At 35.6% G+C, this 22,460-nt stretch overlaps 1 protein-coding gene across 2 annotated transcripts in view; it reads right to left on the bottom strand.

Annotated features, from left to right (window-relative positions):
- Nucleotides 1-22,460, bottom strand: part of LOC144972719 (organic solute transporter subunit alpha-like) — a 108,563-nt gene that overhangs the window by 12,402 nt on the left and 73,701 nt on the right. For both annotated transcript variants that reach the window (XM_078914273.1, XM_078914275.1), the window contains exon 5: nt 19,862-20,020. In XM_078914273.1, the coding sequence (XP_078770399.1) occupies nt 19,862-20,020 (159 nt within the window). The remainder of the gene's footprint in view (nt 1-19,861; nt 20,021-22,460) is intronic.

A 22,460-nucleotide genomic window follows, 5' to 3' on the forward strand; every position in this document is an offset into this window, starting at 1 on the left:
TTTCTCCTCATTCATGTCTTTCGTTATTCATTACTAAAATGTTTAAATGTGTTGATCTTCAACTGATTTGTGCAACCGTGTATATATTTTATCTAATATATCTTAAATTAATTATCTTAATTTATTTCTGTTTATTTGTTCATTAATTAGCTCATTCATTTCTTTTCAATGATTGATTTAACTATTCACCTATATATATATATATATATATATATATATATATATATATATATATATATATATATCTATAGTGTGCGCTTGGCTTAGAAGCTCACGACATTGCCATCCGGAAGTATAACGGACCAACACACAAAACTATGTGTAACCGTAAACGTTTATAGTCTGGTTCATACACAGTTTGGTGAGAATTACTCATAAACGCGGATGGCAAAAAACAACAACAAAGGCCAGAGTGACGTCAACTTCGATATATATATATATATATATATATATATATATATTTATATATATGTGTGTGTGTATGTGTGTGTGTGTGTGTTTGTTTCTGTGTGTATGTGTGTCTGCAGACACACTTGCACAGACGAAAGGGAAGAGATTTTATAATAGCCTAGGTTCTCATATTCTCCATCAATTATTATATCAATGAAATCGATAATATCAAGCAAGATTTTGGAAATTTATTTGGAACAATATTTGGAAATATGTTTAACATATCTAAGAATAACGATTACTTGAACGGTACCCGATCTTCACAGAGATAATCGATTCAACGTTGTCATTAGCAATATTTCCATAACAATATCGATGATATGCGGCTATGTGGTCTTGTGGTATGACACTCGCTTTCGGATCGGAAGGTCCTGGGTTCGAGCCTCGCTCGACGCATAGTTGAGTCCTTGGAAAATACTCGTTACTCACATTCTCTTAGGTGTAAAATGAGTACCTGGCCGTTACCAGCGTTGTCTCTGTCGGAAAAAAAAAATGTAATATCGCCTTACAGGCGTCATGTCTTGTTCTACATGTTACGTGATGCTGTTGGCCAGGGACCCCCCCCCCCCCGTGTAAAGTGCTTTGAGCACGTTTAGTGGATATTGCGCTATATAAAAGCTCAAAGCTCAATATTGTCGAAACTAAACGTTCATTGTTTACATTGCTTTTTTTTATTGCTTCATTTCGCTCGTCCAATTAAAATATGTAATTTACTTAAATGTCATTTCACATAGCCCATCAACGTTATTATCATTTACGAAAAAAATCCAAGAAGTCTTCTTGTGAATACTAGAATGACGCGAGGAAACGCAGAATGATGGAACACAAAATCGATACTGCAGCTTCAATAAATGATAAAATACATAAAATAAAACAGAGCGTTTCTATCTTAAACCCCACTTTCTGTAATAAACAAATTAAATATGAGACTGGATATCTCTCTCTCTCTCTCTCTCTCTCTATCCCATCTCTCTCTCTCTCTCTCTCGCCCCCCCTCTCTCTCTCTGTGTCTCTCTCCTTCTTTCTATATATATATATATATATATATATATATATATATATATATATATATATATATATATATCTATATATCTATATATATATATATATATATCTCTCTCTCTCTCTCTCTCTCTCTCTCTCTCTCTCCCAGTTGTGTGCGCGTGAAACAGTGCCATTTAAAGATAAAAGAAACATAAAAGAAAAAAAAAAGAAAAGAAAACCTGATATCAGCTGATCATCAGCCTGGGCTACTATCACATTACAGAACTTACATGTATAGATAGAACGAAATTGACGTCACTCAGGTCTTTGTTATTGTTTTTGCCATCGATGTTAATGACTAATTCTCACAAAACTGTATCAATCAGATTATAGATAGAACGAAGTTGACGTCACTCAGGTCTTTGTTATAGCCTGATACTGACCACAAATGACATCAAAATGCCAGTCTTTTGCCACAAAAGAAAACAAATCGTGAGTTGTATTCAATAGTTCAACCAATGAAATAACTTGTTTCCATGAGCTCTACTGACGACAACTCACTAGACGCTACACAAACCTAAAAATGACGTCAAACTGCCAGTCATAGAGGGTTCTAGTGTCAGGGTATATGTTAACGATGGCTACAGATCAAGCGTAGCCATCGTTAACTTATAGATAGTATGCAGATGACGTCACTCAGGCCTTTGTTATTGTTTTGCCATCCGCGTTTGTGAGTTGTTCTCACTAAACTGTATTAACCTGACTATAAAAGTTCATGGTTACACAGAGTTTGTGTGTTGGTCTGATATACTTCCGGATGGCAATGTTGTGAACTCCTTGGCCAAGCGCATTCTATCTATAGCCTGACACTGACCAAAACATTACGTCAAAATGCCAGTCTTTGGCCACAAAAGAAAACAAATCGTGAGTTGTATTCAATAGTTCACCAAATGGGACCACTTGTTTTCATGAGCACTACTAACGACAACTCACTAGGCGGTGCAAAAACCAAATAATGACGTCAAAATGCCAGTCAGGCTAAGTCAACGATGGCTACGGTTCTTGTGTCAGACAAAAAGTTAACGATGGCAACGATCATACACACCTTTCAGAGTTATTTCTGATATGCTTCTGCCCCGCTCCCAAATTTGTCATTTTTAAAATTATGAATAATTATGGAAAAACTATAATTTATGAATATATACACAACGTCGAGGCCATACTTTTGTCACTCATTCGGTTAATGCTCAATGACCAAGCCCAGTATAGCTTGCTTTTGTTGCAAGACAAGTCGTAACGCTAAATCACCGACTTTTACTTTATTGTTTCTTATCTCGAAACAACAAATGTTGAGTATGTTCAATCAACAAGCTGAAAAAAAATGTGAATTTCAAAATAAAAAGGGAACTACCGTTGGGGTATTTGATTAAAAATTGGATTGTCAGGACAAAAAATTGTCCTTTTATCTATCCGTGAAAATAGATAGGCCAGTGGTGTAATTGATAAACAAGATTTGGCCCGGATCTCCCAGAATCGAGTTAACCCATGCTGTCACTATTGACAAGAAAGGTTGGCTGGTCGAGAAGAGATAATAGATGACTGAGCCGTGACATTCACGAAATATCACGTGACGCCGGAAATGATGTCAGCACGCTGGATGAAATCAAGGTAGTGCATAGCCTGGATATTTAGAGGCTTTTCACTTTTCTCGGCCATGGAATAAACAAAACGTGAGCTCTTAAATTGCTCAAATATCCATTATTAATTATATACCATCAGCGATATTGGAAATGTAGCCTTGGGAGGAGACAGGTCGCCTGTTATACGTTATAGTATTATCTTTTTGACAGCTCTGTTACCGACCTAATACTCATTCTATACCCAAGTATATGAGATAATGGGAGTAAAAAGCCTATTCCACGGAATCAACTTTGCTCAGGTATCCATTTCTTAGTAAAATAACAATGTTATTATCATTTTAAAGGTTTTTTTTTTCTTATTTCAGTTTTAAAAATTAGAACTTGGAGAGCCTAGAAAAATCCCGAATAAAGCCATATTTACTCCCTGATTCGATATAACTAAATAGCAGGTCTTCATGAACACTAATAAAACCCTAAACTCTTGAATTCAGGTCGGTGAATGGAAAAGCATTCTGTAAACTTAATTTCAATCTTTCTTTCGAATAATTGAGAATATATTGGGAAGTGGACGCATATAATATACGTGGAAGTGGACACACACACACACACACACACACACACACACACACATATATATATATAATATATATATATATATATATATATATATATATATATATATATATATAATAGTAATAGTTTCTTATGGTTACACTTCCAAGTGAACCGTTTCACTCCAGTCCAGGTATTTTTGTCCTCCTTGATGGACGGTATCATAGCCCCCTGGCACGGCTGTGGACGGGCAGTGCAGGACCAAGTGGTCCATATCTTGTTTGGCACCACCACATGCTGTGCACTTGGGCGAATCTCGGTATCCCCAGCGGTACAGTTTTGTCGCTGTCCTGCCGTGTCGGGATCTGATCCTGTTTGCATGTCCCCACTGCTTTCTTGTCAGCTCGTGGAATCCCGACAGTGGTTGGATAGAGGGGTCGTTGATTATTGCGCTACCCTTTGGCGGGCAGTCAGTCCATTCCTTTCTCCAGGTCTCGGCGATATTGAAATCTTCTAATTTGAGCCGTAAAAAGGTTTCCTTGATTTAAGGCGTGAGATTTTCGGTGACATTTCCGTGACTTGTTTGAGTGGTGTTGTGTATGAGATGTTGTCAAGGCGCTCATGTTGTTTTTGTGTTGCTTCTTCTCTACGGAGGTGAAGGGGAGCAATGCCGCTTAAGGTTGGTAGCCATGCTATTGGTGTGGATTTTAAGGCTCCCGAGACAGTTCTCATAGTATCATCTGGCAATTCTTCTGCATTGATTGGAAATACACAGTGCGGACTTTGACGTGGACAAAAAAACAATCGATTTTTTTTAAATATCACACAGACGCTGACTTATCTTTAAGGTTTTACTATCATAGAAATGAAGTTCAACCGAGAAGAAGCTTTTGAGCCATCAAGGATCAAAATCGGCCAAGTGATATAGAAGGTGTGTGCAAAACGCTCGTTATTTTTAAATAATAGAACAATATATGTTTATATATTTGAATTACTATTGACCCATACAGATCTGTTTCATTCCTTTTACTTTAGGCAATCTACGGGGATTGAAATCGTTATTGTTGTGTACTATTAATTATAATTGTGTGGTGTTTCGTACGTCCTGTGATTATTACGAGTAGACTCTAGCTTGAGATGAATCTTTTGAGTTATCAACAATCAAAATCGGTCCTGTATACACACAAACAAACGCACACACAGTGTGTATGTATGTGTGTATATGTATGTGTATGTCTGAGAGAGAGAGAGAGAGAGAGAGAGAGAGAGAGAGAGAGAGGGGGGGGGGGGAGTTGAAGAGGAGGTCAATAACCATTAATTAATTAATTTGAAAGGAGGAGCTGTTAGAAGCCAAGGGATAGAAACTCTCACAAAAGACCCATGTCATGTCGGCATACCGTGAAAAATACATTACGCGTTTGATCTCATGGGAAAATTAAGCACGATGTGTAGAGCTGCGATGTTGAGATAGACTGTTGAACAACAAATGGACTAGCCTTGCCAACAGATCCAAAAAGATAAAGAAAAAAAAAGCTTCAGTAAAATACCCCCTCTAGCACACCAAGCAGGCATTTGCAGTGTTATTAGTTGTTTTCATGGACGGGCTACGTGGTCTAATAGTTGTTTGACACTCTCTTTCGGAGCAGAAGGTCTTGAGTTCGAGCTTCGCTCGGCGCATAGTTAAGTCGTCCTTGGAAACGGCTCTTTACTCACATTCTCTCACCGTACTCAGGTGTAAAATGAGTACCTTTTTTCAATTCTATTCAAATTCAAATATTATGTTTATCAAGGATTCATCAAAATCATTTATTTATTGTCGGCCTTTAAAAAAATGTTTCATAGATAATGTAGTCAGGCTAATAGAAGCCTTTGACCGACATAGGTTTTAACACATAGTGCATAAAAATACATAGTAATACATTTTCCCTTAAAACATTCTCTCATCAAGATTTCAATCATGACACACAAAGAAAAATTAACATAATATATTTATATAATATATATATATATATATATATATAACATATATATATATAACATATATATATATATATATATATATATATATATATATATATATATATACTGTTAGATTAATTACAAATATTACATTTGCATGGCTGGCCATTCCATGAGATGATATGATTTTTGAAAACATTAAAATTTGAGTGTGTACTTGACCATTAATAGCGTTGTATCTGTCGGAAAAGAAAGTGTAATATCGCCTAACATGCGTCATGTCCCGGCTGTTGGTCAGGGACCCCATGTAAAGCGCTTTGAGCAAATTCAATGGATAGTGCTCTATATAAAAAAAGCTCAAGTTCAAGAGGCTGGATTATCGTATAAAACGTAAGGATTTACAAAAGCAATATTTACTAAAATGTAATTTGCTCAAAGCACTTTAAAAGGGTCCCATGCCAACAGCAACACTGAACATGAAGGATGAGACTTGACGCCTGGAAGGCATTACACTATTGTATTAAATAGACGCCCCCCCCCCCCCCACGAAATTTTGCCCACCCCCCTCCAAAGTTTATTCGCAACTCCCCCCCCCCCCACTTCTATTAAAATTCAGCTCAGGAAAAATCACCAAGAAGTGAAAACAAAGGAAAAACACAAGGAAAAAAAAAATCCCCCAAAACTTTTATAATGAAATCATTTTGAAAAAGATACTCTCCATGTTGTCCTAGCTATTTTACTAGCAGTATATTTGGTTGAGAGAAAACCATTTTATGCATCACACCTTGTCTCGCCAAAAATGAGAAAATGCCCGGTATGCGCCCCTGCCCCCCCCCCCCACCCTTTTTTATGGATTGGTCAAATTGCGTCCCCCCGCCGGGTGGCTCAGAAAAACTATCCCCTGTTCGGCAGTTTAGTGTGTCCAGTCTATTTAATTAAGCCACATTGCTGCAATTATTACATGCGTTAAAAAAATATAAAATTTTTCAACAATAATAAGATTGAAGAATCCCCTTTTGATGTGTGGTCTCGTGCAAACAAGTGTCTCCTCTATTCAAAATATCGTATTTTCTGCTGCAATTATTTTAAATTTTTAAATGGTTGGCCCCGGTCCTATTAACTTTTATCGAAAGGACTTTCCAGGGTTGATAATCCGGTGGAATGCAATTCGCAGAAGTTGGCGGCCAACTCTCTTTGACAAAGTCCTAGAGGTTTGCAATTGAGCTCCATCTTGAACAAAAATAAAAGCATTTTTAGGATAAACCTTTTTTTCAAGCAGTTAACAAGTCTTTCTGTAAATGTTCTGTTTAAATCGAAGCAGTTTCGTCGTGATTGAGGAAAAAGGGGTCTGTGAATCCTAAAAAAGATAACAAGATACAATATCATACGTTTCTGTGAGAATGTACTGATAGTGATTGTGTGACACATACTATCCAAAGGAATGAATCATTTTGATCCTGTAATATATCAACGATTATTTTGATTATTCAATTAGATTTCTAGGTTGGTTAGGAAAATATTTTCTCTTGTTGAAAACACCTTTTAACGAGATCAGTTTCAGTGTGTACCGTTTTAAAAATTCTTTTACCCGACGCAATCGAAGGAACTTTGAAGATGCTCTTAAACTTAATGTCCTATATAGACGTAAGCTTGTCATCTTTTTAAAATCATTCTCTGCACACTTGATCAATGGATACCTTTGATTTGTCAGTTTTCACGCTGAGATTTGTGTGCACGAGGACATCATCCTGTTCACATTGTCATGGCAAAACAGCAACGTTGTCAATGTTGTGTCCTTTGTTCTTATTGAACGATGCCTTCCACTACCCTTTAATCTATCGATGACCTAGTCGTGATTGTTATCTAAAGAATCCGATTGACAGACCTTAATAACCACACTTTATTAATCAACCAAACCGTGAAACCAAATACGTAAGAAATCACGCACGTTTAAAATCACTCAATTTGGCATCGTTTTTTTTTATTGTTGCGTAAAGTAATTAGACTAGAATTTTATTAATTTAAATGAAATTTTGACAACATAAATATAGATAATTAATCTGTACGCCATGAAAATTTTAATGTTTTAGATATGATAGTAAAGAAGTGGGAGATCTCCAAACAGGGTACAGTTATTCTGAGTCACCCGGTATATATATAAATAAATATATATTATATATATATATCACACACAGACACACACACACACACACACACACATATATATATATATATATATATATATAGAATATAAATAAAGTCACTGACATATTTTTGGCCGAGACAAATGTTTCTATGCTCTCCATGTCGTCTGTCGGCATATGTCCGTAGTGTGCTTTTTCCATTCGGACATATGCCGACTGACGACATGAAGAGCATAAAAACATTTGTCTCGGCCAAAATTATGTCAGTGACTTTATTTATATTTTATATTATCTCTAACCAACATTATCGAGCACTCTCGTACCTACAAGTACCCACCAACACTCATAAATAAATAAAAAAATAAATATATATATATTTAGGTCCAGCTTACACCACAAATATTTCGGAGCGCTTTTAGCTTGGCAATCATTAATTCATTGCCACAAATTCACCAGAGAATTCTCTCGTACAACGTATGTACTCTGCATGAAAAGAGCTTGGCAAAATAACGTACCGACTTGACACCCAAAACTTTCAACTATTGGCGCTTATGCAGTTTTTAATGAGCGAAAAAGGGCGAAGAAAACATTTAAAGCTTTAGCTCTCTATTTTAAAGTTTAAAATTAAAGTTTAATTGTGAAACATTAATGCATACAAAAGACTGCCGACAAATTGACTTACATAAACTTTGTCATTTTAAAATCGTTTTGAAAAGAATTTTTTATATTCGAATAAAAGCACGTAAAATTTTTTTGGAGAATGTATTACTGCTGAACAGTTACAACTGACGTGTACTTATTGGCAGATCTGATAAGCCAATTCATTATGGACTCATAGTTGTAATGGAAATATTTAAAAAATGACGCAAAGTATTGTCCATTACAACAATGTTAAAATAAGTGCGTTCGGATGTGTGATTTAATATACGCGAAACAACAATAAAAATCCATCCTATATACCGGATTTTTCTCTTGACAACACATTTATCTCTCTTCTGTTCAATTATCGTTTTTACACCCTTTAGCACAGAGTCCCAAAATTGCGTGCACTTTAAGTAACAAATCCCACGCTCCCCGGATCGAAAGATCACATTGTCTAAGTCCATTACTATTACAAATCGTCCATTTCATCATCCGATGAGCAATCATAGTCCCCGAGCCAAACGGTGGCCTGCGCGTCCTTGTCCCAACCCGTCTTAATCCGCCAACTTTTCCAATTTCATCTTCTGGCTCTGCTCTACATGGATTCACTTCTTCATCGACCCCAGGTTGCCCGAAACCTGTGCTCTCTACATTTTCCTCAACGCCTTCTTCCTCCAATCTCTGAATTTCACCTTCTCTTTCCTCACCGTCACTTTCCTCCAATCCTCTGAATATCAAACGCCCATTGTGGCCTGATGATTTTCTCCACATTATCTTCGCTTTCTGCTTCAACGACACTCCGTATATCCAACATTGTAAATCGAATTCACTGCAGTCACAGTACCCTATTCCCACTTTGACCTACATCTGGCATGAGGCGGTTTCACCCAAACTCTCACCAACCTTGAATCTTCCACTAATTCTTTCACTGTCATTACTAGGAGCTTACACTCGGCGGTCTGATTATCTCTCCACTCGTACTTATAGATCGCACAAAACGGCACAGTCTCTCCATCTATGCCTTGCCTGGGTGTAGAATTATACCAATAAATTGCCTCTATGGGTGAAATGTTTGCCCTTTCTGCCAACGTCTTAATTGTTCGATGATGTCTTTCTACAATCCCATTGCCACTTGGTCGGTAGGCAGCCCTGAATGTTGCCTTCACTCTCCACCTTTCGAGTAATCGGCGTATACAATCTGACCGAAACACAGTCCCATTGTCCATTAGAATTTCTTTCACAGCCCCCCTCTCAAGAAACAACTGATTTAATGTTGCAATAACAAATTCCGCCATTTCACGTGTCAGTTTCCTCCAGATGGAAAATCTTCCCGGGCGGCAATCAACGATGGACTAGTACGGAATTTGGTGGTAATGAGTCACAACAATCACCAACATTTCCCAATCATAAAAAACGCTGAAGTTTCCTCTCTCGTGAACGACAGGGCAGGATCGGTGACATCGTTCACATGCTCTTATTACTTTACAAACATCAGCTCTTCGAACTTCTGGAAAGACCTTTCTAGCAAGGAACAACATTCGGTCAACACCCATGTGATGAACCTCAAGCAGGGCCTTCAGGTCAGGAGCAACAGAGGCACATACAAATTGTCCTTCTCCGTCTCCATTCTTTCTTCACTCTCCGTTAATTCATCCGCCTTATTCCGTATCGACGGCACAAGCTGTATACGCACATGAAGGTCAAATTCATCTATTAAACTCTTCAAAACTCTTCATCCGTCAACGCAGTCTGCACCCATCCTTTCACTGTTGCTGAGTCTGGGGTAACTGCTGGCGCACCAGTGACCCCCACTTCGTTTCCATTGTGTGCTCAGACTTGCGCAACGATTAGCTAAATGCCCTTTTCGTTGCACATATAGCACATATAGCACCATACTTCTGTCACATTTTGGTCACAGTTCTTTTTCATGTGTGGCCCACCGCAACGGTAACAACCACTAAACGGTTTTGTCTGCTCACCTAAGATTCTTGTGCGGGTAATGGTTCTCACTGTCGCTGCAACACGCCCTTTGTTGGCAGAAAGAATTCGCGCTTTATGAAGCAGGTCCGCCATATATAGACATCTGAAATACATTTTCTACTTGCTGAAGCTCACACGATATTTCATTAGGAAAACCGACCGTTAACAAAACACAACTTCACCAATCTATACAACCCTTCGCCATTACATCCAGCCAACCCACCAAGCCTCCTCAACTCTGTGCAAAACACATCAACTTGTTCACCCATCCATCTCTTTTCCATCACCTTTTTATGCGCCACAAACGGCCCGTCGGCAAACGCCTCGATCAAATGCTGTTCAATTTCTCCCGCATTAGACTGCTGCACCTCATCCAACTGCAAGTACAACGCCAATGCATCTCCCTCCAGATACAAGTCCGAGGGTAAGAAATTTTCAACCTGCGTTATGCCTTTCAACTTTGCTACCAGTCTCACCTTCTTTATCCAGGCAATGATGTCACCCTCACCAGAAAACGACCGAATCACTTCATTTACATGTACTGCTGCCATAATCATATAATTTAATAAAAATAAAGTTCTGCCGAAATAGCTTGTGATTTAATCTACGCGAAACAATAATCAAAATCCACCTGCATATATTATGTACATGTCGGATATAACAAAATGTACCGTATGGTATTGTATTTTAATAAATTATAATGTTAAACAACAAGCACGGTTTATCATCTTGTATATATGACTAATTAGTGACAATGACGATGGTTTTTATTATGATGCTGATGTTGCTGATGATGATACTGATACTGGAGTAGTTGTAACAATGGTAGATGTTGAAGTTTTAGTAGCAGTAGTCAAAATAGTAGTAGTAGTAGTAGTAGTAGTAGTAGTATTAGTAGTAGTAGTAATAGTTGTAGCAGTATCAGTACTTGTAGCAGTAATAGTAGTAGTAGTAGTAGTAGTAGTAGTAGTAGTAGTAGTAGTATTAGTAGTCGTAGTAGTATTGTAATAGTAGTAGTGCTAGTAGTAATAGTAATAGTTGTAGCAGTATCAGTACTTGTAGCAGTAATAGTAGTAGTAGTAGTAGTAGTAGCAGTAATAGTAGTAGTAGTAGTAGTAGTAGTAGTAGTAGTAGTAGTAGTAGTAGTAGTAGTATTTGTAGTTGTAGTAGTCGTAGTTGTGGTAGTGGTGGTGGTGGTAGTTAAGATGATGATGAAAATAATAATAATAAAAAAAAATAATGAAAGATGATTATACAAGATGACGACGACGACAACGATGATGATGATGATGATGATGATGATGATGATGATGATGATGATGACGATAATTATGATAATAATGGGAGTCCCGATAGGTCAATCGTCCCACAAAGTGACTCTCATTGATCCCGTGTCTAGCTGTGATTGGGTAGCTGGGTCTGTCTGATCTGACGGGACTTCGAACCGCTACAAATTACTGTATCCATATAGCGCTTATTCACGATATTCACGATAAATATCATGCCCGAAGCGTTTTGCTTGTTAAAATCTATATAAACAATTATACATCATGTTACATGACTGGACAAAATAAGAAATACAACATGAAAAATGGGTCTACTGGTGTCAGATTCAATTAGCCATCCACTTTTCTTTTCCTTTTTTTTTACATTAGATCTAAACTTATATCTATCTAGTAGAATTGGACATAAATCAATGATTCGCATCGCAGAATTTGCAAGAAATCCCAAGTTTTTCAGAAATGTATCAATTCCCTTGGTTGCTAAATAGAAGACGTTTTGTATCTTATTGTCAGGCTCGCGAGGCCCGCGATTCGTTTTCGACCAATAAATCCAGAAAAGGGCCGACAAGGGGGGAACAAAATCGGAAATGGAAATAAGTGAAGCACGAAGCGTGCCAAAAGCGTATTGATTGTGCTGGGAAGGGGTAACAAATCGGCCATTTTACTTTTAAGCACTGCTGGTAGTCAATGCTAGATTCAATCTATTTATTGGTGAATGCTTGTGGTCATGCGGAGGTTTCTTCGAAGGTACCAACAAGAAACATGGTTAGAATTGAAATCTAATTCATTCGACTGATCTATTGAAATGTCTGATTTCGTTGGAGGAGAGAAACAAATCTGAAAGCGATCAGTTTTAAGATTCCAATATTCTCATAACTTAATATTTCTTGAAACAAACAAACCCTTATAATGTAAACATTTAATGCTTCTTTATTTCTCTGCAATGACATAAGATGAGGCGTGCCAAAAATTCATTTTTTCTAATATTTCACTCAAAAAGAGATAAGAATAAAGTTTAATTTTGAAGAATTATGGAAACGATTAATTTCTTACCAAATTTTCTGATTGATATATATATCCTGAACCTAAAAGATTGCTAAAATAAGAACCAAATAAAGAGCCTGTAAATAGTGGACAAAGTCGGTGGCAAAGAAGGAACCATTGTCAAGTGACAGAATTCGTCAATCTGATATCATGTCGAGATAAACATGGTGTTTAAAATTTAATTTTAAGTTAAACAAATTAAATGTGAATTTCAATAATTTCATTCATTAAAGAGAATGGGTATTGTTTCTTAAATGAAAAAAATATCAAACTTTCTAATTCGTTTTATTAAAAAAAAGATTTTGAAATAAATAATTGTCCACAATGATAGTTCTTAAGCTCAAATCGTTAAATTCGGAAACCAATCATAACAAGAACGATTCTTTCTTAAAGAATAATAACTTTGATGAGCCAATGAGTCAGGCTATTGGAGGGGAATAATAAAAGAATACTTGAATTCCTGTGTTTGACATTTCAAACTCGTTGCCAATACGATCTTACAGCGGTTTTGAGAACTTGCTCAAATTCCAACCATAGATGGTTAATATTACTATAATATCATCATCATTATCACCAGCGTCGTCGCCATCATTAGCACCAACGCAGACGTTTCATTTCAGATTTTTTCAACTTTTAATTTGCAACAATAGGTCTGACGACATATCTTTACGCGTTTATATAGTAATAGAATTTCTATAACGCATTAGACACTAAAAAGGCCCAGTGCGCTTTACAAGGGGTCCTTAGCTAACAACAACACTTAACATGTGAGAGACACGACGCTTGTAAAGCTATTTTACCATTTTCTCCCGACATGTCAACGACAAGTTACACACATTACACCTGATTACCATGAGAAAATATGATTAAAAACCTTTTCGAATTACTCATTTATGCACCGCTCACAGCGGGGCTCGGACACTGGACATTCCGCTCCGAAAACAAGTGTCATACCACAAGACCACATAGCCGCACAACACAACAGTGAAGGAGGGATATAAACCACCAGAAAAGTCGATTCCGGCATTTATGAATTTTGCCACGACTTTGTCAGTAATGGAGTATTTAGTTACTACTCTTAAGTAAACTACTTTAGGTTTGGTTAGACAAGGTGGCTTTTTATTAAACCCCTGTCAAAAATTCAAACTTGGTATCTAAAAGGACCAATATTTTGCCCGCGGTAAGGGCACTCCAGTTAACTTTTAAATATGACATACCTTCTCCAAATGGCATTATGGCGGGGCGATTTAGATGCTGAAAGTTGAATTTATGTAAGTCAAACTAAGACATTTGGCTTAAGTGTTAATGTCTTAATGAAGACAATATGATATATAGAACCCCCCCCCCCCCCCCAAAAAAAAAAAAAATTAAATTAAGATCACCACAATTCTGGTCATTTAAAAATCAGAATCCATTTTAAGCATCGAGTTCACCAAAACATAATATTGAATAGTTTTGATAGATGATAAGTTAAAGTTCATTTTTAGAAATGGATGTAGCCTTCTCTGGCACACTCGTTGCTATCCTCCAGCAAACGGATTTTCCTTTGGATGCTCTCATGAATTATACAAATATTGGAACTTTAGATCTAAAGAACGCAATTTGTGTGTAGAAACTTCAAATTGAAAAGACTTCGACATAGATTTATTGCGAGAGAGGTACATTGTAAGAAACTAGACCCTCATATTTTACCTTTTCTTGAGCTGGTAACTATTAAGTAAATCTAAATGATTGTGGGATTTAATAAGGGATAATTGGGCGTTGATGAAGTGGGGCATTCAAAGATTTTGAAGTATGACATTTCGAATGAAACAGTACAGAATTTTTTTTTTATTGAAAAAAGTGTTTTATTTCTACTTCTTTTGTATAAATTAAATGATAAAATTAAAGTAAATCCAAGTTGACAAATGAATACGAGTCCTTTAACTGAATATTAAAAAAAACATGATCATTTTATATATATATAAAAGAAGAAACTGATTGAAACACTAAGAAATTCCATTTGTTTGGACTCAAATCCAGCCTTTAACGTCAGAAAATTGCCTAACATTCACTATTTTGCGAAAGGTATTTGTTTACGTTTAATATAAACACCAAAGTGTTTGAGTGCATTGTGTATCCCTGTAATAGTAAAGTCACGAAATCATTTTAGTCGCCACAATAATAATCATGTGCATAGTCCTGTACTTGTACAACCCGAGCTCATTGAAAAAGGTCAAATTGCGATTTACATCAGAAAAAAAACTGTCGAATGAAGCGTCTGCATGGGTAGAAAAACAATATAAAATCATTACTTTTCTCTACCAGCATTCGTGTATAAGATCGGGGAAAACCTATATTGAGAGATTAACCCTCTCCTTACCAAGCATAGAAAAATCGTCACATTCGTTGCGATCCAACAAGACCTTTTATCATTCAGATTTCTTTAGTAAATCACACAATTTAAAGAAAAATGTTTTGTTAAGATTTATAAAAACGTGACACTGTGTTGTAGAGTTGATTTTGCTGATCAATATTACGCATAGAATGTATTTGCTGCTTTTCTGTTTGAGTAAGAAAAAACTATTTTTGTGTTGGGTGGGTGTGGAATTTTGGGGAAAATTCTGAAACTGGCTGGTATGGAAAGGGTTAAGAGATGTGACTGCGTGCAAACTGAAACAGAAAATCTATAAGACTATTATTGTGACAGGCCACTCTGGAAACAAAAATGAAAGAACTTATAGCTGGGTGAACAACGAGACAGTCTAATTATTATTGTTAAGAGACTTTCTAATGAACAGACATCTGGTCGGCGAGTTATGTTGAGTTACTTTTCTGGTCCCCCATCTGCCTTATCTGAAGACAACGAAAAAAACCCCAAAACAAAACAAAACATTTATGAAAAGAAAACATTACAAACAATCTAACCAAAAAGCACGTAAAGCTTTGGTGTGGAATTGGTCAATGGTAACATTATTTCATCGTCGGTATCGTGCGGAACTTTTTATTTTTAGCAACTGAAAACAAGGATTAATCCCGGGTCACAACAGAATGTTAATATTCCTTTTTCATTACAATTTTGTAGTAATAAGCATAATAGTAATTACATTTATTTCTATTGTTCACAATGTCCTCATCAGTTTCCAGAGGTTTCTCTTCTTGTCGGAGGATTAAATATCCAAAACTTAAGTGCTCAGTTTTCAGCTGCACTGGGATATCATTGACGTACGGTGGGAGTATAGTGAAGTATACGGGTTGGGTTGTATTCGGACAGTCAGAAGCCCTAGTACACTAACAAAAAGATGAAAATAGAAAGTCTCACCGTACTCAGATGTAAAATGAGTACCTGGCCGTTTACAGCGTTGTCTATGTCGGAAAAATAGATTGTAATATCGCCTAACAGGCGTCATGTTTCGCGAAATTTTTTAATTCTCTATTGTCTTCTGGCACTTTCCTACTCACTTCATTTCTTGTTGTTCTACATGTTACATGTTGCTGTCGGCCAGGGACGCCTTGTAAAGCGCCTTGTGTATAGTCAGGTATACAGGTTGGGTTGTATTTGGACAATCTGGAGCTCTAGGACACTAACAAAAAGATGAAAATTGAAAGGCTTCCGATGGAAACAGTGCAAACAGTGAACGAACCCTTCGTCAGCAAAACAAAAAAAAAACAAACAAAAAAAAAAAGCAAAAAACAAAACAGAACAAAAAAAAAAAAACAAAAACCCAAAGAGATGTTGAAAATAAAATTATTTTGTTTTCAATGCTCCTTTGTGTATTGTTTTGCTGACGAAGGGTTCGTACTCGAAATGTCCATTGTTTGTACATTTTCCATCCGAGGCCTTTCCTTTTTTTCACCTTTTTGATATTATTTTTAGGATCCCTGGCTTCTGGCAGCCCCAACCGCTCTCGGAAATTCCAGCATATAGCTTTAATATTTAACTTTTAATAGAAATGTTTGATTATTTAAGGTGCTTAAATTTACAAACGGGCACAACACAATGCTGCTATTTGACTAAATGAATTGAACAAAATGGGAGTAAAAATTGTCTACAAGAATTTTTACATACTGTTCATGTTAACAGTAGACAATTGCTCATCTTCTCAATTCTAACATTGGAAACTTTATTCATTTGGGTGATATGCTGGGCAATAAGACAATAGCCCAATAGGGAGGTAATGGTCTTTTTTTTGGATAACGAACAATGTTTTCATTACATATAAACACACCATAGGATAGAAAATACATTAAAACCGTATCAATATCCGTTCTGTCATTTTCAATGCTTTGATAACTTATTCATACTAAATCATAAAAAAATACTATGCTGCTAGCTCTTCATATTTCAGAATAATTTAAAAAAAATGGTTTTCGTATGTTTCTGATGTCATGAACGAATGTTAATTAAGTATAAAATTATTAAGTGTCTCTGGAAACTGATGAGGACGTTGGAAACAATAGAAATAAATTAAATAACTATTATACTAATTACTACAAACATGTAGTGAAAACGTTTGTCTCGTATGGAATTTAAAATACGAATCTTTTACTGTCCGGGAGATTTTCCTTACCATTACATTAATGGCATTTCGGGATATTTCTATTTAGATTAATATCTCTTTTTTACTTACTATGTTATAGATAATATGTGAAAATATTTTGTTTCATTTGATAACCCCATCCGTATTCTGTCGGGATGATGCATATGCTTAACATTGAATATATACGTGGAGATGTTTTAGATATCTATTTAGGACAATATGAATTGACGTATTCTGCCGTTATAGTTCTTGTGTTCTGAAGGGTTAAAAAAACAACAGTATTCGTGGCTTTATTAGCTGGTCCGTTTTAATCTCCTCTGAGTATATGTCCAAAAAGTCGCCACCTGGCCCTTGGACTAGAACAGATAATTACCTTTCATTCCACTTTGTTGTGAAATCAATCTAATTTTTTGTACCAGTCAGTGCCCCCTGTCCCGAAGTTGTACATACATTATAAATGGCAAATAAAAGGAAGAGATTTTTCCATTTTGGTTTGTCGTAGAGATGGTTTGAAGTGGATAAAAATATCGAAATTAGAACGGATCGATATTTCGCATATCCAAAAATGAAACATCAATTCTTTTGATTTTCGATTATGATTATGAGTGCCTTGGAGCCATGCCAAGTAAGAAGTGAAGAAGCATTAACTAACGCCCTGGCGTGACAGAATAATTCTATCCTAACACTCTGTAAGAAAAACAGCTATTTGTAAATCAGAGAGAGAAAAAAAAAGAATCGTTATAAATTACCACTATGATAATAATATTGTTTTTGTCGAATTGTCTGTGTATTTTGTGTTTCGCAATCAAGTGAGCTTTTATTCAATATGTGAACAATCGCTTCAGAACGTTATTTTGTTGGTATGATCGATCATGAACATTATTCTAAAAATTCTACTTTAAGGTGTCCTGATAAAAATAAACGACTTCATTGGGCATGGTTTTATTTCCTTAATATTAAAAACAAACAAACAGAAAAACAAACAAACACACACACAAACAACAAAAACAAAACAAAACAAACAAACAAATCCAAATAATATTTAACAACAACAAAACAACAACAGAAAAAAAACAAACCCAACAACCAAAACAAAACAAAAACACACACCAAAAACAAAAAACAAAAATAAGATAATAATAATAAACAAAAGAAAGAAGAAAAAAAAAACAACTCGGAAAAAAAGAGATTAAATTAATATTCCCAATTCTGGGCATTTTTACTTCAATCCAGCTTATTAATTCCGACATAATACAAGGTTATCGCGATGGGAACATTTTGAAAAGATAATATATTAAATCTTTATTATGTTTTCAAATGTATTAAATATCTCATTAATCATTTTCATATTTCATCGACGTCATAGAAATGTTTGACTTTTGATTATAAATAATAATCTATATCTCTTTTATAAGATGTGAATTTTTGGTATTTGTCACTTTATTCATCTAGATAAGTAATTATTTCGATTGTCAATGAAATTATTATGGAGAAAAACTTCATTGCATTAATTTTCGTGCGACATGGTTTTTCCCCGATAATGTCAAAAGTTATCGATAGAAATATTTCGAGTCTTATTTTGTTTTGGATTTTCTTTTCGCAGTTTTGCATCGAAAATTAGCCTCTGGGGCCTTTCCTCTGTAAAAGTAGCCCCCCTCCCCATACACCCAGGCTGCGATATGGATTCTGAAATTGTACTTGGTAAACAAATCTAGAGCTCAATTTTTGAATATATTCCGTTCATTACACAGATATTACGATTGAAACAAGAATGTGACAGCCGACTACAGCACATGTGGGTATGGCCTTTAACTGCCTTCACCCTGCTCCAAGAATTTCAAACCTTTTCTCTTTTCTTAAAAAAACCCAAAACTGATTAAATTAAATCCACCCACAAATCAAACACACACACACACACACACACACACACAGACACAGACACACACACACACACATATATAAGGTTCCTTTAAATTAGTCGAGCACTCTAAAAGATCAGGCATCAATCTCTCACGATATATATATATATATATATATATATATATATATATTATATATATATATATATATATATATAAATTGGAAAGAGAGAAAGAGAGAGAGAGAGAGAGAGAGAGAGAGAGAGAGAGAGAGAGAGAGAGAAAAGAGAGAGGAAGAATAAGATGATGATGATGATGAAGAAGAAGAAGAAGAAAAAAAAAAAAAAAAAGAAGAAGAAGAAGAAGAAGAAGAAGAAGAAGAAGAAGAAGAAGAAGAAGAAGAAGAAAAAGAAGAAGAAGAAGAAGAAGAAGAAAAAATATACAAGTCTTTCCACAAGTTGTAAAAATAGATTAAGTGCGTATGTCTGATTAGCAGGCAATGTGAAAAAATGACCACTTCTTTTTACCGATGGCTCCAACCATAAGAGATTCAGAGATCCATTTACTGCAGGCTGATTTTATCGGCGGTGAAAAAAAAACAAACTAAAGTAGATCATATTCATAATGTTATAAACGTATCTTTTCTTCAACACCAATCCGGTCCATTGATTAATCAATATAATTCCTGGTCCTGGCTAACATAATATTTTCAAATTGCTGAAAAAATCACTTGTTACAGCACTCATAAATCAAATCATACAGTGAGTAAATAAGAATCGACTAATATAAAGATAATATACGTACCCGTTGACCTCAACCGAGGGTAGACAATAAAAACAGCAGCAAATTGGAGGGGAGCGGAGTGATACACTGGTCCCTTTCATAGTAGAAAGGACTCGGTGTTTACCGCCAAAATACTGGTCGATAAGCATCACAAAATTATACATCGCCATTGCCAGATAGCTGTTTTGGAAGAAATAGAAATAAATATATAAAAATAAAAATATTAATATACGAATACGGCGAATACGAATGAACAGGAAATTGCATAGGAGTTACAGATCAGGAAAATAAACGATTTTCCTTACACACGATAACACACAAGCACACACATACAAACACAAAGACAGACAAACATATGAAAAAAATGACTTGGTAAATAGTTAACCATTTTATCTTAATATTCCTGTTCTTTTCATTTTTACTGTTATCATCTTCCACCATTATCTTCCTCTTCACCCTCCCTACCCCCCCCCCCCTTTTCCTTTCATCCTACCCATCTCCGCCGCCTCTTCCTCTTCTTCTTTCTTCATTAAATTATATAAATCAAGAGTTACCGACTGATCCTAAGGCTATTAACAAGTAGTGGACAATAACACATAGAGCTAACAGCCTGATACCACCAACAATAAAACCAAAAAATAAAAGCAAACAAAAACAAAACCAACTAAAAAAATATAAAAAAATAAGCAATTGAAAAAATCAACAAAATTACAAAAACAAAATCTTGGCAAAAACTCTCAAACCTGGGACAAAGCGACGCCCAGAGAAATTTGGTGTTTCCTAAAGGAAATTTGGAGGAACTGCTTATCCGATGTAATTTTTGATCATGTTTTGTTAACGTTCTAACTTCAAATTTCTATTTCATCTTTTGCTTCCAGTATGTTTTCTATGAAGAAAAAATTGTGGAAGTCACTTTCTGAGTATGCTAAGTACATTCAAACAGATAATGACTTACAACTTTCAAGCATAAAATGATGATAAAGGTTACAACGACTGTACCATAATCAAAGTTGTTGTTGTTGTTGTTGTTATTATTATTATTATTATTATTATTATTATTATTATTATTATTATTATTATTATTATTATTATTATTATTATTATTATTATTATTATTATTATCATTATCATTATTAATAATATAATTATCATAACTATTATTATCATCATTATTATCATTATCATAATCCATTTTATTGACAATAATAATATTAATATTGATCATTAACAGTACCACCTGAAAAGAAGTGTGTGTGTGTGTGTGTGGGGGGGGGGGGGGTTGTTTATTCAATCAATGAAAAATTCCCTGAAAATAATCAATTGCATTCAGGCTATGTGCTAAGCACCAACAAATTATGTCCCCAGTATTAACTCATCGTTTTGCAAAATGTCAATAAAATGTGAGTACGCCAAACACTGATCAAAGTAATTACTGGACGGTATTTGGACGAAAAAATGTACGGTTTCATAATCAAATATGATATTCATTGATAGTCTGGAAGGTGAATAATACAGTATGAAAGGGACGTTTTTGATTCACAATAGCGTGCGAAGGAATAGACCTGGCATTATGAGACCGCTGATCAAAGTGCAAACTTCCCAGGTATGCTGCATAAATATGAGAGTAGTGCTAATTCATCCAGAATGAACACTTTGTGTTATTATGGTTGTCAATCTAACGGAATCTTAGGTCAATTATTAGACATTTCTTTTCCGCATTTGCTCAATAAGCTTCGGGATACTAAATATTCCGCTGGAAGCTACAGGCTACAGACAGATAAAGTTGCTTACTATGCATCCTATTTGAGCTATGTAATTCGCTTAGAAAGCCGGGTTCGGCTTTTTGTTCTCGTCCCTCTGTGCTCGTAAGGTGATATAAAAAGAATTAATTGAGCTTTATATAGCGCAATATCCACTAAATGTGCTCAAAGCACTTTACAAGAGGTCCCTGGTCAACAGCAACATTTAACATGTAGGACGGGACATGCCGCCTGTTAGGCGATATTACATTTTTTCGGACAAAGACAACGCTGTTAATGGCCAGGTACTCATTTAAAGCTTGAGTACGGTGAGAGACAATGAGTAAAGAGACTTTTCCAAGGACTCAACTATGCGCCGAGCGCGAGGCTCGAACCCAGGACATTCCGATCCGAAAGCGAGTGTCATACCACATAGCCGGACATACAAATCTTTATCGTGAACGACACACATTCAGTCGTTGGAAAACGCTCATTATTCACATTTCTCACCACAATCAGATGTAAAAGTGAGAATTTGGTTGATCAACGTTATCATTCATTGTAAAAAAATGTAATAGCTCCTTACGAGTCTCCTTGTGTAGTTTGCTGTTGGCAAGACGAGTCGCATTGTAAAGTGTTTTGAAGACATTTAGTGGATATTGTGCTATCAGAGGGCGTTCACAACTGAATTGAGTGGTTAACACGTTCCACAATCAAATATTATAAACCCTTTCATTTCATGTCTAGAAGACGAGTACAAAAACAAAATATCAAAAGTATCATTAGCAAAGAAAAGGGTTAAGAAAAACAACGAAAATAACAAAAAAAAAAAACAAAAAACAAAAACAAAAACAAAACAAAACAAAACAAAACAAACACCC

Source organism: Berghia stephanieae, chromosome 5 (genome assembly GCF_034508935.2).
Source record: "Berghia stephanieae isolate SIO BIC M18660-M18661 chromosome 5, UCSD_Bste_1.3, whole genome shotgun sequence".
NCBI lineage: Eukaryota > Metazoa > Mollusca > Gastropoda > Nudibranchia > Aeolidiidae > Berghia > Berghia stephanieae.